The 14,301-nt window shown below is 34.7% G+C and overlaps 1 protein-coding gene across 3 annotated transcripts in view; it reads right to left on the minus strand.

The window, feature by feature from the left end:
• Positions 1–334: 334 nt before the first annotated feature.
• MON2 (MON2 homolog, regulator of endosome-to-Golgi trafficking) overlaps positions 335–14,301 on the minus strand; it is a 149,938-nt gene continuing 135,971 nt past the window's right edge. For all 3 annotated transcript variants that reach the window (XM_044678742.1, XM_044678740.1, XM_044678741.1), the window contains one exon: positions 335–1,028. In XM_044678742.1, the coding sequence (XP_044534677.1) occupies positions 865–1,028 (164 nt within the window). In that variant the 3' untranslated portion in view covers positions 335–864. The remainder of the gene's footprint in view (positions 1,029–14,301) is intronic.

Below are 14,301 nucleotides of genomic sequence, written 5' to 3' on the forward strand. Positions count from 1 at the left end.
TTTAAAGAAATGAGGTATGGAGTCATAATGCTATAATATTTCAATGTGTTAAATTAAATCACTATTTCAAACACTTCAAAATTTTAAGTCAACAAATCACTATTTGCCACAGTCTTCATATGACCTTACTAATCAGATGCTTCATAAGCATTGTAAATACACTCAAAAAAAGCACAAAGTAAATTGCATGATCATGTGATGAGTGTATCTGCTAATCAAAAAAGTAAAATAAGTAAAAATGTAAGCATACAATTTTATATTCATAATAAATACATATCCTCTCAAGCATTTAGCAATATCAATATTGTAAAATTTTAAATAATAAATGCAACTATTTTATACAGAACTGTACCATTTATTGTATACACAAGTATATCATCTCCCTTTGTTTACAAAGACTGGTTACAGACAATATGGAATGTTACAGTACCATCTTGCATAAAATTTTAGTACAATTTTGTACTTGAAAAAGGGTGCAAAACACCAGCCTAATAAAGGACTGAATTGAAATACTTCTTTAAAATTACATCATTAACACATACACCACAAACTGTACATAAGCCCACTTTTCAGTCACCACTTCAATATATGGTAGCAGGCACATTAGATTATAAATGATTCCATCTATTCAGTTTAATTTATTAAAGGCTTGCACTGCCACCCATTCTGGAACTTTTTTGAGGTGTAAGCTTGTAGTATACATAAATCACCAAGCTCTTGTTAGTACAATTAAAAGGAAGCCAACAACAGCTGCCAAATATTATTTGCAAGAGATGTCCTCACAGAAGCAAAAGTGAGTCCTCCTCACTCAGAAGCAGACATTCTTTTTTTGAATATTTTTTTCCTTCAAATACAAATATGTGGTCAAGATTCTCCATTTTGTACCTTGGATGCTGGTGGATGCATGAAGTCCTTAAAGGGAACTAATGCCTCTTTAAGTGCTGAGCAGATTTCTGGAGATGAGCAGGTTATGCATTCTACTAAAGTTGGGTATAAGGCAATGACTTGTGCCCAGGTATTGCCATCAACTGCAAAGCAAATGACATGAAATTTCTTTAAAAACTGTATCTTTTAATTCGACAAGAATTTACTGACTACATACAAGGGACTGTGGACATAAGGAAGAAACAAGACAGCCTCTGTTTAAGGAGCTTACATTCCAAAGTGGAAGAGACACCATACAAAATAATGTGGAATCTGGGGGAGAAAGGGAAGCATTAACAACTGGGAGGTCAGAAACAGTCTAGTATAGGAAGTGGTCTCTGAGCTGAACCTTGAAGGGAGGAAGGAGAACACATAGGTGGGAAATGGAATGTCATACACGGACCATCAAATGAGCCAGTTTAATTGGAAATAGCAGTGGGGGTCAGTAGGAATGCTGTCCCACAAGCCTGGAAAGGTCGGCTGATGTTAAACCATGAACAGCTTTAGGAAAGAACTTAAGTTTGTGCTTTTTCCTAAACAGTCCCTGAAGTTTCTTGAATTCATGATATGATAATAATGGTGCAACAATATGAAAAGCTTCTAATACTATTAGAGGTGTCACAAAAATTGTCTTAAGATTCATGCCTCTCTGAATCTTTGGAAAGATTTTCTGTGATGATACCATACAATTGTGTTTCATAATACTTACAGCTCTTTCATTTATTACTTATTTTATCCTCAGAACATTTCAATGAGGAAAATCTGGAAGACAATATTTGTCATTTTAAAAATGAAAACTCAAGAGTTTTGTGACAGTGAAATGGCTTCCTCTAGCAAATAAGGGTTTGGACTCCACTCAGGGCTTTTTATTTCAAGTCCAGCACTCTTTCCATTGTTGCACATCACTTTCAATTTCATATGATTAAAGTCATTAATACACAGTATTTTAATCCTTTTATCAAACAGAAAAATTAACAGTATTATGTTTTAAAGACTCGGGACTCGAATAATTTGATAATTCAAACCACTTCGAAATTTTAAATTGAAAATTGTTATCAAAGCATATTACACATTTCAGTAAAAACTACTAAACAAAAGATATCAAACAGCTAGACTTCTTTTCAATACTGCTTGTAAAAACACACATATGCATATGCTCTTAAATTATTTGCTCTAATTTATTTTTGGCATTAGGTCATAATTCTAAAGTATTACATGCATCTTTATTCTTTTTTGTGTTATTTGCTAAAGTTTCATATTTTTTTATCTCTCCAATCGGATTATACACTAAGTTTAAAAAAAAAACTTTAAAAACTTACCTTCCATTTAAAAATCATTACTATGTATTGTTTCTAAGGCAGAAGAGTGGTAAGGGCTGGCAGGGCAAATGACTTGCCCAAGGTCTCAAAACTAGAAGTATCTGAGGCCAAATTTGAACACAGGATCTCCCATCTCTAGGCCCGGATCTCACCCTCCTTCTCTGTTTCTTATATATATGATCACAGAGTTAACAGTAAACATTTGATTTGGCAAATGAGACTCACCTGTCTTCCAGATAGAGTTGTTACAAGGTTCAAATGATATAATAATTATAAAGCATTAGCAAAGTCTGACAGAATAATGATTATTTCCTTCTCTCTCCTTCCACCATTAGCTGAGTGCTCTATGCTAACGTCTGGAACAGTATGGGGCATAAAATACCTATTGGATAGTTTACAATTGTACCATTTCAAAACAATCTCAAACTTGAACCACCAAACCAGCTTCAGTCAGACTAGGCCCATAACACCAGCCTACTTATTGCTCATTTACAGCTACTTTAGAAAAGGTCATGAAAAGGTTCTGATGCTTACCAGTAGTGGTTATTGAATCTTTTTTTTTTTTTGGTTGAGATTTAGGAGGCTATCAGGGGAGGAATTAGACTATTAACCCCCCCCCCCCTGCCAAAAAACCAATTAATTATAAAAACATTCATATCAGCAAATATTTCTTTTTTTAAGGGAATTTCATTTTAATCATATCTACATACATTTTAAATAGTAGTATGTTTACATGGAGAATCTAACTGAAAAGGTAAATTTTTTATTTCTAGTTTCACATATAGATTTGCTGGCTTTTGTAAAAACTGGATATTTTTCCCTCTACTCTCACATATATAGACCCAAAGGTCTAAGGGCTAAGATTGAGAACAACTGCTTGAGTTCTTCAATCTCAAGTACAACTAGATTTTTTTTTCTTGGGGTTAGCAAATTTTGATATGGTTTTTAATTACTCTTTAATTACTTTGCCATCAGCAAATATTTATTAAGAAATTATACTTTGAAAGTTATTGTTCTAGGCACTGAAAATGAAAGAGATACTATACAAATCCTTCTCAGAAAGAATTTTCAGTATAAGGAAGAATAGTTAAAAGAAAGTATTCTTTCTTTTAAAAAAGACAGGGAGAACATGATTCTGTTCTGAATTACTGTAAGATTTTCATACAGAGAGACTTCATTTAGTTTATCTGTACTCAGAAAGTAAAGCTAAGACAAATGTTTTGAGGTAGCCTAGAAGACTTTTATCTGAACATAAAGAATTTCCTTAAAGTAGGACTGTCTAAAAATAACATAGATTGCCTTGTTGGAGTAGAGTCCAGTCAAAATAGGACTAGATTTGATATCTGAGTAAGATAGTCACATCAACTAATTAAGAATCAAATCTTATACTTATTATGTGTCAAGCACCATGATATTCTCTGGGAATACATAGAAAGTCCTTCCTTTCAAGGAGCTCACAGTTGATTGGAATAGACAAAATACAAACAAATTTCAACAAACGTTTCTTAAGAGCCTATTATGAACAAGATACTATTCTAGGTTTTAATTGTACAAAGACAAAAATGAAAACAGTCCTTGCATTCAAAGGTTTTTGGAAGTGGTTTGAAAGTAGTTCTTAGTAAATCTAATCACAGACAAATGGACAAGTTAATTTTGGGGGAAAATAAATATTTTCTATGTTTCCACTATGGGTTCAGTATTATTCTTCTTCAACATGTCAGAAATAAGACCTCAAGAAATTGACCATCTGTTTAGGAAAATAATACTGAAAAGCAAGAATATAAGACGAGCTTGGAGCAAAGTTAAGATGACAGAGCAGAGAAAGTGCTCAGCTGAATTTTGAATGAATTTAAAATGAATTTAAAATAAAAATTCTCAGTAATATTATAATCAAATCCCAGAGCTCCCAGGTCAAAGAGAAAACACTTCAAGTAGCCAGAAAGAAAACACTGAAATATCCTGGAGACAGCCAGAATCACACATGATTTACCACATTAAAATGAGCAGAAGGCTTGGAATATATTCTGGAAAGCAAAAGATCTGGTATTACAACCAAGAGTAACATACCCAGAACAACTGAGAATAATTCTTCAAGAGAAAAAATGGATATTTAATGAAATATAGGACTTTCAAGCATTCCTAACCAAAAAAAAATCAGAGCTGAATGGAAACAATAACTTTGAAAATGTAAGATTCAAGAAAAGAATGAAAAGGTAAACAAGAAAGTGAAATCATAAGGGATTCAATACAGATAAACTATTTACACCTTTCTACATGGAAAGACAATACATGTAACTTCTAAGAACTTTACCATTATTAGGACAGTCAGAAAGATTCTACATAGAAACAAGGTGTGATAATGAGTCCATTAATTCAGAATGAAGTAAAAAAAAAAAAAAAAGGATAGATAAGAAATAGGGATGTCCTAAGGAGAAGAGGGAAGGAAGAGGAAGAATATGGGAAATTGTCTCACATTTAAGAGGTATGCAAGGAAGGGCTTTTACAGTGGAGGAGGATATGGGGTGTGTGTGTGAGAACAATGCTTGAATCTCACTCACATTTAAAATGATTAAAAGAGAGAAAATATAGATACATATTCAAATGATAATAGAACTCTACCTTACCCAACAGGGAAGCAGGAAGGGAAGGAGACAAGAGAAAAACAGTTATAAAAGAGAGATTAAAGAAGGTAGCAGTCAGAAGCAAAAAAGACTTGAGTGGAGGGACAACATAAAAAGAGAAAAGGATAAAAACAGTATAGAAGGAAATGCATAGTCAGTAATTATAAATGAATATGAATCTGATGGACTCAACCATAATGCAGAAGCAGATAGCAGAATGGATTGGAAACCAGAATCCAACAATATGTTGTTTATAAGAAACACATATGAAACAGAGAGACACATACAGAGTTAAAATAAGGGATTAGAGCAGAATATATTATGCATTAGCTGAAGTAAAAAAGTCAAGGGTAGCAGTCATGATCGCAGACAAAGCAAAATAAAAAAAACCTAATTAAAAGGGATAAGCAGGGAAATGACATCTTAGCTAAAAGGAACTGTGGATAATGAAATAATATAAATACTAAACAAATATGTACCAAATGGCTTACACCAAAATTCTTAAAGGAGAACTTAAATGCATTATAGGAGGAGAGAGACAATAAAACTATACTAATGGGGGACTTCAACCTTCCCCTCTCAGAACGAGATAAATCAAACCATAAAATAAATAAGAAAGAAGACAAACAGAATCTTAGAAAAGTCAAATAAGATTGACAGATCTGAGAAAACTCAAAATTCAGAAAACTGAATAGGAATAGAAGGGAGTAGACCTTTTTATTAGCTGTACATGGCACCTTCACAAAAAGTGACCATGTATAAGGACATAAAAATTTCTAAGCAAATGTAGAAAATCAGAAATATTAAATATACCCTTTTCAGATCACAATGCAATAAAACTACATTTAATAAAGAACCACATAAGCATAGATTAAAAGTTAATTGGAAGGGGGCAGCTGGGTAGCTCAGTGGATTGAGAGCCAGGCCTAGAGATGGGAGGTCCTAGGTTCAAACCCGGCCTCAGACACTTCCCAGCTGTGTGACCCTGGGCAAGTCACTTGACCCCCATTGCCTACCCTTACCACTCTTCCACCTATAAGTCAATACACAGAAGTTAAAGGTTTAAAAAAATTAATTAAAAAATCATCCTAGACAATATAAAATACTTAGGAATCTATCTAACAAAACAAACACAGGAATTATAGGATGGTTGAATTCTTGGTGGATAGATGTGATGGAATGGCTTTGACCAGGAAATCAGGGTTCCAATTTCCAAAAGAAAGATCCTCAGGAAGCCCTCAGGACTGGATTGGAGCTGGATTGTCCTCCTTTTCCTCTTCCTCTCTTTCCCAGAGAAATTCCCAGAATCCCCTCTGGTCTCAATTGTGGGCAACTGTCAGCAACTGCCTTCTCTGGTTCCTTTGGTCCCATCCTCCTTGCACTACTAAGGGCAAAATGCCAGCNCCGGCCTCAGACACTTCCCAGCTGTGTGACCCTGGGCAAGTCACTTGACCCCCATTGCCTACCCTTACCACTCTTCCACCTATAAGTCAATACACAGAAGTTAAAGGTTTAAAAAAATTAAAAATATATATATATATATACATATTAAAAAAGTTAATTGGAAACTAAACAAACTAATCCTAAAAAATGAGAGGCAGTCAACTAAAACAACACATTAAAAATCTTCAATTAAGTGCCAATTTAGAAAACCTGAAAATCAAAAGAGAAATTTATAAAATTGAAAGTAAGAAACCAAACCAAGCATTGAACTGTATATAAAACTAGGAGCTGGTTTTATAAAAAAAAAATAATATTTGATTAAAAAAAGAAAATTACCAGTATCAAAAATTAAAAGAACAAATGTACCACCAATGAAGATGAAATTAAAGCCATTATTTGGAGTTGTTTTGCCCAATTAAATGTCAGTAAAACTGACAATCTAAGTAAAAAAGGATGAATATTGACAAAATACAACTATATTACAAAGTAGTCATTATCAAAACAATAACACTGGTTAAGAAACAGTGGTGGATCAGTGGACTAGATTAGGTATACAACAGACAGTAGTAAATGACTATTGTAATCTAGTGCTTGACAAATCCAAAGATCCAAGCTTTTAGGTTAAGAATTCTATCTTTGACTAAATTGCTGGGAGAAGTAGAAAGTAATTTAGAAAGAAATTATTCCCAGACCAATATCTCAACCCCTGTTTACATATCTGTTTACCATAATACGGTCGAAATCAATGATTTAAACATAAAAATATCATAAGCAAAATTAGACAAGCACTGAAAAAAGTACCTGACAGATCTATGGAATGGGTAAGAGGTTGTAACCAAACAAGAAAGAGAGCTCAATATATAAAATGGTTAAATTCTGACTACGAGAAATTAAAAAGGTTTTGCACAAATAAAACTAATGCAATCAAAATTGTAGGCAAAACAGAAAACTGCGGAAAAGTTTTTACATCAAATTTCTCTGATAAAAGCCTCATTTTCTCAAACATATAGGGAACTGACATAAAGTCATAAAAATAAAAAGCTATTCCCTAGTCGATAAATGGTCAAAGGATATGAACAGGAAGCTTTCAGAAGATCAAAGTAATCAATAGTCACCTGAAAAAATGCTCTGAATCACTACTAATTAGAGAAATCTAAGTTAAAACAACTCTGAAATATCACCTCACAACTACCAGGTTGGCTAAAATGACAGAAAAGGACAATCACAGATGCTAGAGGGGATATGGAAAAATGGGGACACTAAAGCATTGGTGGAGTTATGAACTAGTTCAATCATTCTGGAGAATAATTTGGAACTAAGCGCAAAGGACTATAAAGGGCTATCAAGCTGTGTATACTCTTTGAGACAGCAATATCACTACTAAGTCTGTATCCCAAAAGAATAAAAAAAAGGATCTATTTGTACAAAAATATTTATAGCAGTTCTTTTTGTGATGGCAAAGAATTGGGAATAGAGGGGCTGGTCATCAACTGAGGAATGGATGAAAAAGTGGTAGTATATGATTGATTGTGAAGAAAAATGTGCTACAAGAAATGATGAGCAAAATGGTTTAAGAAAAAACCTAAGAATATGAACTTATATAAGCTCATGCAAAGTGAAGTGTACACAAGAACCAGAATATTGCACATACTAACACCAACATTGTAAGGACGATCAACTATGAAAGACAAGAAAGAAACTCTGATCAAGACAATGAGTGAAGACAATTTCAAAGGTTCCAACATAAAAAATGCTATCCACCTCCACAAACAAAATTGATGAAGTCTGAATACAAGATACATAGTTTTTAAAAACTCTCCTTATTTTTATTTTTAAATTTTGTTTGTGTTTTCTTTTGCAACATGGCTAATATAGAAATATTTTGCATAATATAACATGTATGATCAATATCAGAATTTGGAACTCAAATTTAAAAAAGATTGTTAAAAATGTTTATATATATAATTGAGAAACATTTAATTAAATAAAAGAAAGAATGAAAAGCATGACTACTTAGAAATTCCTCAAATTATAATTTAGTGTTCTTCAGGACAAAGAATAATGGGGAAAAATCATTTAAGGTCTTTATAATCACAGAAGGTAAATGAATGGAACTCTAAAATCTTTTATTTTGTGACATGCACAACGTATACTTTGGTAATGATTTTGAACTTAAAATTTTAAAATGAATTATTTTCAGATAATCTTTCAGGTTCCAACAGCTTCACAATGTAATAATAATATTTCTTTCCTACTTAAGATGATTTTTTTATCCATTTATATTCTACCATGTAGGCATATTAACCATAAAATGCAATTTCCCACATACCTTTTAAATTCCAAATAAACATTTTCTTTGTACTTGGGGATGTTCTATCTATCTAGATAGAAGTACTTTGGGTGGGTGGGTGGGGGGGGAGTGATGGTACAGGGGACAGCTAGGTGCCTCAGTAGATTGAAAACCAGGTCCCAGAGACAGGAGGTCCTGGATTCAAATCTGGCATCAGATACTTCCTATTTGTGTGACCCTGAGTGAGTCATTTTATACCCATTGCCTAGCCCTTACCTCCCTTTCATCCTGAAACCAAAATACAGTATTGATTTTAAGATGGAAGGTAAGGGTTTGGAAAAAAAAAAAAAAAAAGCTAGGTTTTTGCCTGTATACTGAAATACATACAGCAACTAGATTTTTGGAAGTTCTTTCTATCTAATATTTTTTCAGAATTTAAAAGTGGCCAGCAAGTCCAGTATATACCTGAAAAATAATCTCTTCCAAAAATATAATTTATGAGAAAATTAATACTGTATTATATTATTTAAGAACTATTTCTCTATGAATCCATCCATTTCCTCAGACCCCACTTCTCAATGTCAGGCAGTTTCTGAAGGATGTAAGACAATCATTCCCAGATTTCTAGGAATCTGTTCCTTAAACCAGCCTGGACAGGGTCCCTTGCTTTTGTTTACCCTGAAAACAGAAGCCAGCTTGAGCCAAGCCCAGGGGATGCCTGTTGGGTTCTTGCTTCTCCTACTCAAAGTTTGGGATGACAAGGTCTAAAAAAAGGGAGACCAATATTGACTGAAAGGCCTTCTATTTTTCTGGCCAAGTGCTGAGATAGCAGGGCCACATTGGGGAACTAGCATTTCCCAGGTGTCAGAGAGGGGAGTGATCAGCCACATCTGAAAGTCAGCCCACTTTCCTTGGCTGCAGATTGATTCTGAGGATTAGTCTTGCCCTCTAATGATAAAAGTAATAGGGAGGAGGTGAGAATCTTCTCAATAAAGTTTCTAGTCAGAATTGCCTTACATTTGCTAGGGGAGGTCCAAAGGATACACCAACAGGCATCAGAAGGTCATACATTAAGGTTTAAAAAGTCCTGTTAGCTCTCACTTCAGGGTCTTTAAACACAAATGGAGATAGACCATAAGTAAGATTCCTTTATTAACAGGCTGCATGCTGCTTTTCACTCAGAGAATTGCCTTAGGTTGCCCTTTGTTAAATTCTACTTGTGACAGTGATGAGTAGGTCTGACTTCTAGTGATGAAGAACTCACTTCCTCCTGACGTGGTCCTTTCCACTTCTGGACACCTCTAATTATTGTGAATTTCTTCTTCACATTCAGTCTAAAGTTGCTTCTTTTAAACACCTATCCCTTTCTAGTTCTGTCTTCCAAGAATAAGCCTAACAAGTTTCACTGCTATTATACATAGTCCTTCAAATGCTTGAAAACAGCCATTGAGACTTTCCTAGGAATTCCCAGGCTAAAAAATGTATTCTTCAATCAATCCTCATCTGCTATAAACCTCAACCCCACTCTGCACACTTTGGACTTCTGTTGTTATTCAGTCATTTTTCACTTGGGTCCAATTCTGTGACACCATTTGAAGTTTTCTTAGAGTGGTTTGACATTTCCTTTTCCAGCTAGATTTAAAGACAAAGAAATTGAAACAGTTAGGTGACTTGCCAGTGTCACACAGCTATTAAATATCTGAGGATGAATTTGAATTCAGGCCTAATGCTCTGTGCCACTTAGCTGCTCATATCCTTAGAACATCTTCCAGCTTATCAAGGTCCTTACTAAAAGCACTCAGAACCAAATGGAAAACTCCAGATGTGATATGACCAGGACAAAGTACAGTGAGATTATGATTTCTTTGTTCCTGAATGCAATGTCTCTCAATGTAGCCTAAAATCACATCAGCTTTCTTGGTTGTTGTATTGTATTACTGATTCACATTGAGCTTGGAGTGTATTAAAAACCCAAGATCTTTTTCAGATGAAGTGCTATCTAGCTAAGCTTCTGAAATATTATAGTAGGAAATTAATTTTATACAAGATTTTACATCTATCCTTATTTACTCAAGATTTTTCTAGCCTTTTGGGATCTAGTCATCCAAATCTGTGTCATCTACAAATGAGAAGAATGCTAATCTATATAGTTCTTCAAATCACTGAAAAAAATGTTAAATAGAAGGACAAAATGCAGTTCCTTGGGGGTATTCTGCTGGAAATTACATTCTAAATTGACATCTTCACTAATGATTATTCTTTGGATATAACTATTTTAAGTTCCAAATACAACTAATTGTATTTACAGCTAGTTGATATTTCTGTGTCTTTCCCACAAAAATAACAGGAGGAATTTTTGTCAAATATCTTACTAAAATTGAAGTAAATTTCAATTATAGCCTTCCTCTGACCTACCCCCTTTTTTAAAAGGATAGTTTTTTCTGGTATGACCTATAACTTTTTTTTCTTTAAACCCTTACCTTCTGCCTTAGAATCAATACTATCTATTGGGCTAGGTAGTAAGACCTTGCCCAGGGTCCCACAGCTAGGCAGTATCTGAGGCCAGAACGTCCCATCTCTAGGCCTGGCTCTCAATCCACTGAGCTACCCAGTTATCCCCTAGAACTTCTTTTTAGGAATTGTTTTCATCAACAAGGTTTTGCAGCACCAATTTTTCCATTTGGCCAGTTCTGTTTTTTAAGATATTATTTTGTTTAATATTTTTTGTGCCTCTTTTATCAAGCTATTAATTGTCTTTTCATTTTTTGCATAACTTTCATTTCTTTTTACTTGATTTAAAAATAAAACTCTTACCTTCTGTCTTAGAATTGATACTATTGTTCCAAGGCAGAAGAACAGTAAGGGTTAGGCAAGTGCAATTAAGTGACTTGCCCAGGGTCACATAGCTAGGAGGGTCTGAGGCCAGATTTTGAATCCAGGACCTCCTAGATTAGACTAGTGAGTCTAAACCTCACTGTCTATCCACTGAGCCACCTAGTTGCCCCTCATTTGATTTTTTAGATAATTTTTTTTAGCTCTTCCAAGAATTCTCATTGGGCTTCTGGAGAATTTACTTTCTTGGCGGCTTTGCTTATAGCAGTTTTGACACTGTTGTCTTCTGAATTTGTATTTTGAGCTTCCCTGTGTGATAATGAAATTAAATCTGCCTTGCCCATCCTTAATTTAATCACCAAAGGTGAGAACATCCCCACTTAATTCACAAGTTGGAAAGTCTGTGACCCATGTGTGCTAGAGTGAGTGACAATCAAAATTTACTAACTGCCTCCTGGGCTGTCCTAAGCAAAGTGTCTGTTGTGATTGGACACATAAACTAAGAGGAAGGCACAGGAAGTGACTCAAAAGAAGCCCCTTTAAAAGAGAGTTCAGTGAGTTCAGCTTGTTTCTTGTTTGTGGCTTGGACTTGAAGGAGCTCTGGCTGGGACCCTGAGACCTTGATGAGTGAAAAAAGGCTGACTGACTACCTTAACTTTAACTTCCCTGGAGGTACTAGCCTCCGGGAGGCTCCCTTGATTGGGAGAAGCCCTAGTGGCTAAACCCCTTGTTACCTGACTTTTAGGTTCTCCGGTTGGACTTTTGGAGCCCTGCTAGAGTAAAGCCCAGACTTGAATACAAATCTAATACGTTAATAAGTTAGATCTCTAACTCTACCCTCTTCTCATCTCTCTACTTCCACTCTCTCCTATATTTTGTAAATAAATTATTAAAATCATTTTAGGAATTGGTATTTATTCAGTTCCTTGGTGGCCACATCTTTAAATATTAATATATCCAACCAAAAATCCCCTTTTCCCTCTTACACCTGTCACCATAGTAGCTTTTTATGGTCAGGTTCTTTTTTTTGTTATTGTTTGCTCATTTTCCCAGTCTATTTCTTGATTTTGAACTTTATGTTAAAGTTGGGCTCTATTCCTTGAATCCTCGGAGGAGGGGACTGTGCCAATTTAGGCTTTTTCACACTTTTGTTTTCAGAGCTAGTTTACACTAAGCGTGTTACTAAGTGTTAGCAACACTAATTATAATAGTTTTCTAGAGAAGGTAAATTACAAAAAAGTTTAACTATTATAAATTGGTTGTGATCTCATTGTTGTCATGAGTTCAGAAAACATGTAATCAGGAAATATCTGATTTACATGCCAAACAGAGAGGGAAGGTTGCTATAAGCAAAACCAATCTTTAATTAATAAATGGTGTAAAAGACTATAGGGATATGCAGTTTTCAAGAGAAGACATTTATAGCCACATGAAAAATCTTCCATGATGTTAATAATTAAGTGTACCACAAATCAAAGCAACTCTGAAGTTCCTTCACATACCTATCAGATTGTAAAACATGACTAAAAAAAAAAGAAAAGAAATGTTGGAAGGACTATGGTAAAAGGCATACCATGCACTGTTAGGGAAGCTATGGATGGTCTAGCCTAGTGCTAGGCAAATTATGGCCCCACGGGCCAGATGTAGGCCCCCTGAAATGTTCTATCAACCAGGTGACATTATTCCTAATCGGACGAATACAATGAGTAGGATACAATACAATGAAACTTTGAAAGAGTTGCCTTAGAAACAGACTGACAAATAAGCATTTCCTTTCCTTTGGCCCCCTCTTTAAAAAGTTTGCCCATCACTTGTCTAGCCAATCTGGAAAACAATTTGGAATCATGTCCCCAATGTTATTAAACTGTATGTATTCATACTAACCTAAAAATATCACTACAAGACTTAAATGGCAAAGTGATTTAAAAAGAAAAAGGCAAGTAACCCATATATACAACATTTAAATATTTTTGTAGCAGCAAAGAACTTTAAATTAAGGGGAACTGACTGACAATTGGGGAAGGATTAGACAAAACAGGAATATAACAGGATGTTATTATGCTATAAAAATGACAATATAAGCTGAATAAGAGTAGAAGTGACCAGAAATAGGAGAACAAATTATATAATAACAATATTGCAAACTGACTTAAGATCACATTACTCAACTGCAATTCCAGAAATTTAATGATACTATTTATGGTATGAAAAAAGGCAAATGGGCTTTATGTAAAATGAGACATACATTTCTGGACATGGCCAATGTGGTTATTTGTTTTAATTGACTGTGTGTTTATTACAAAGGTTTTGTTTTACATTCTCAATAAGGGGCAGAGGTTGCAAAAAGAGAAAAAAGTTTGTAGCTTATCCTAAAGGCAATAGGGGAACCTTGGAATTCACATAGATTAACGGAGTGACATGCCTAGACTTGAAATTTAAGAAAATTACTCTCGCAAATGAGCGTAGGAATAACTGGAAAGTGATAAGACTTGAGGTAGGAAGACCAGTTAGAGAACTATTATAATAATGCAGGTGACAGGTGATAAAAACCTGAACTCGGGTAGGGGTCATGTGAGTAATAAGAAAGGGAATTATTTGAGAAATACTATGGAGTCAGAAATTATAAGTGTGAAGTGATGAGGTTCTGCAACAGGGTGGTGACAGCATCACAGGAGAGAAGGGGTATATTGAAGAGATATTGAAAAGATGGAATAAACTGACCTTGGCAAGAGATTCATTATGGGGTGGTGTTGGGGGTGGAGGGTGACAGTTAAGTTGTACTTGTAGAATTGGAGGATGACGGTCCAACAATCAGGTCGGGATTTGAACAAGGGGGAGACGACAATCTGGATTGCCTTTAGGAAAATGTAAA

The sequence above is a fragment of the Gracilinanus agilis genome, chromosome 5 (genome assembly GCF_016433145.1).
Source record: "Gracilinanus agilis isolate LMUSP501 chromosome 5, AgileGrace, whole genome shotgun sequence".
Classification (NCBI taxonomy): Eukaryota; Metazoa; Chordata; class Mammalia; order Didelphimorphia; family Didelphidae; genus Gracilinanus; species Gracilinanus agilis.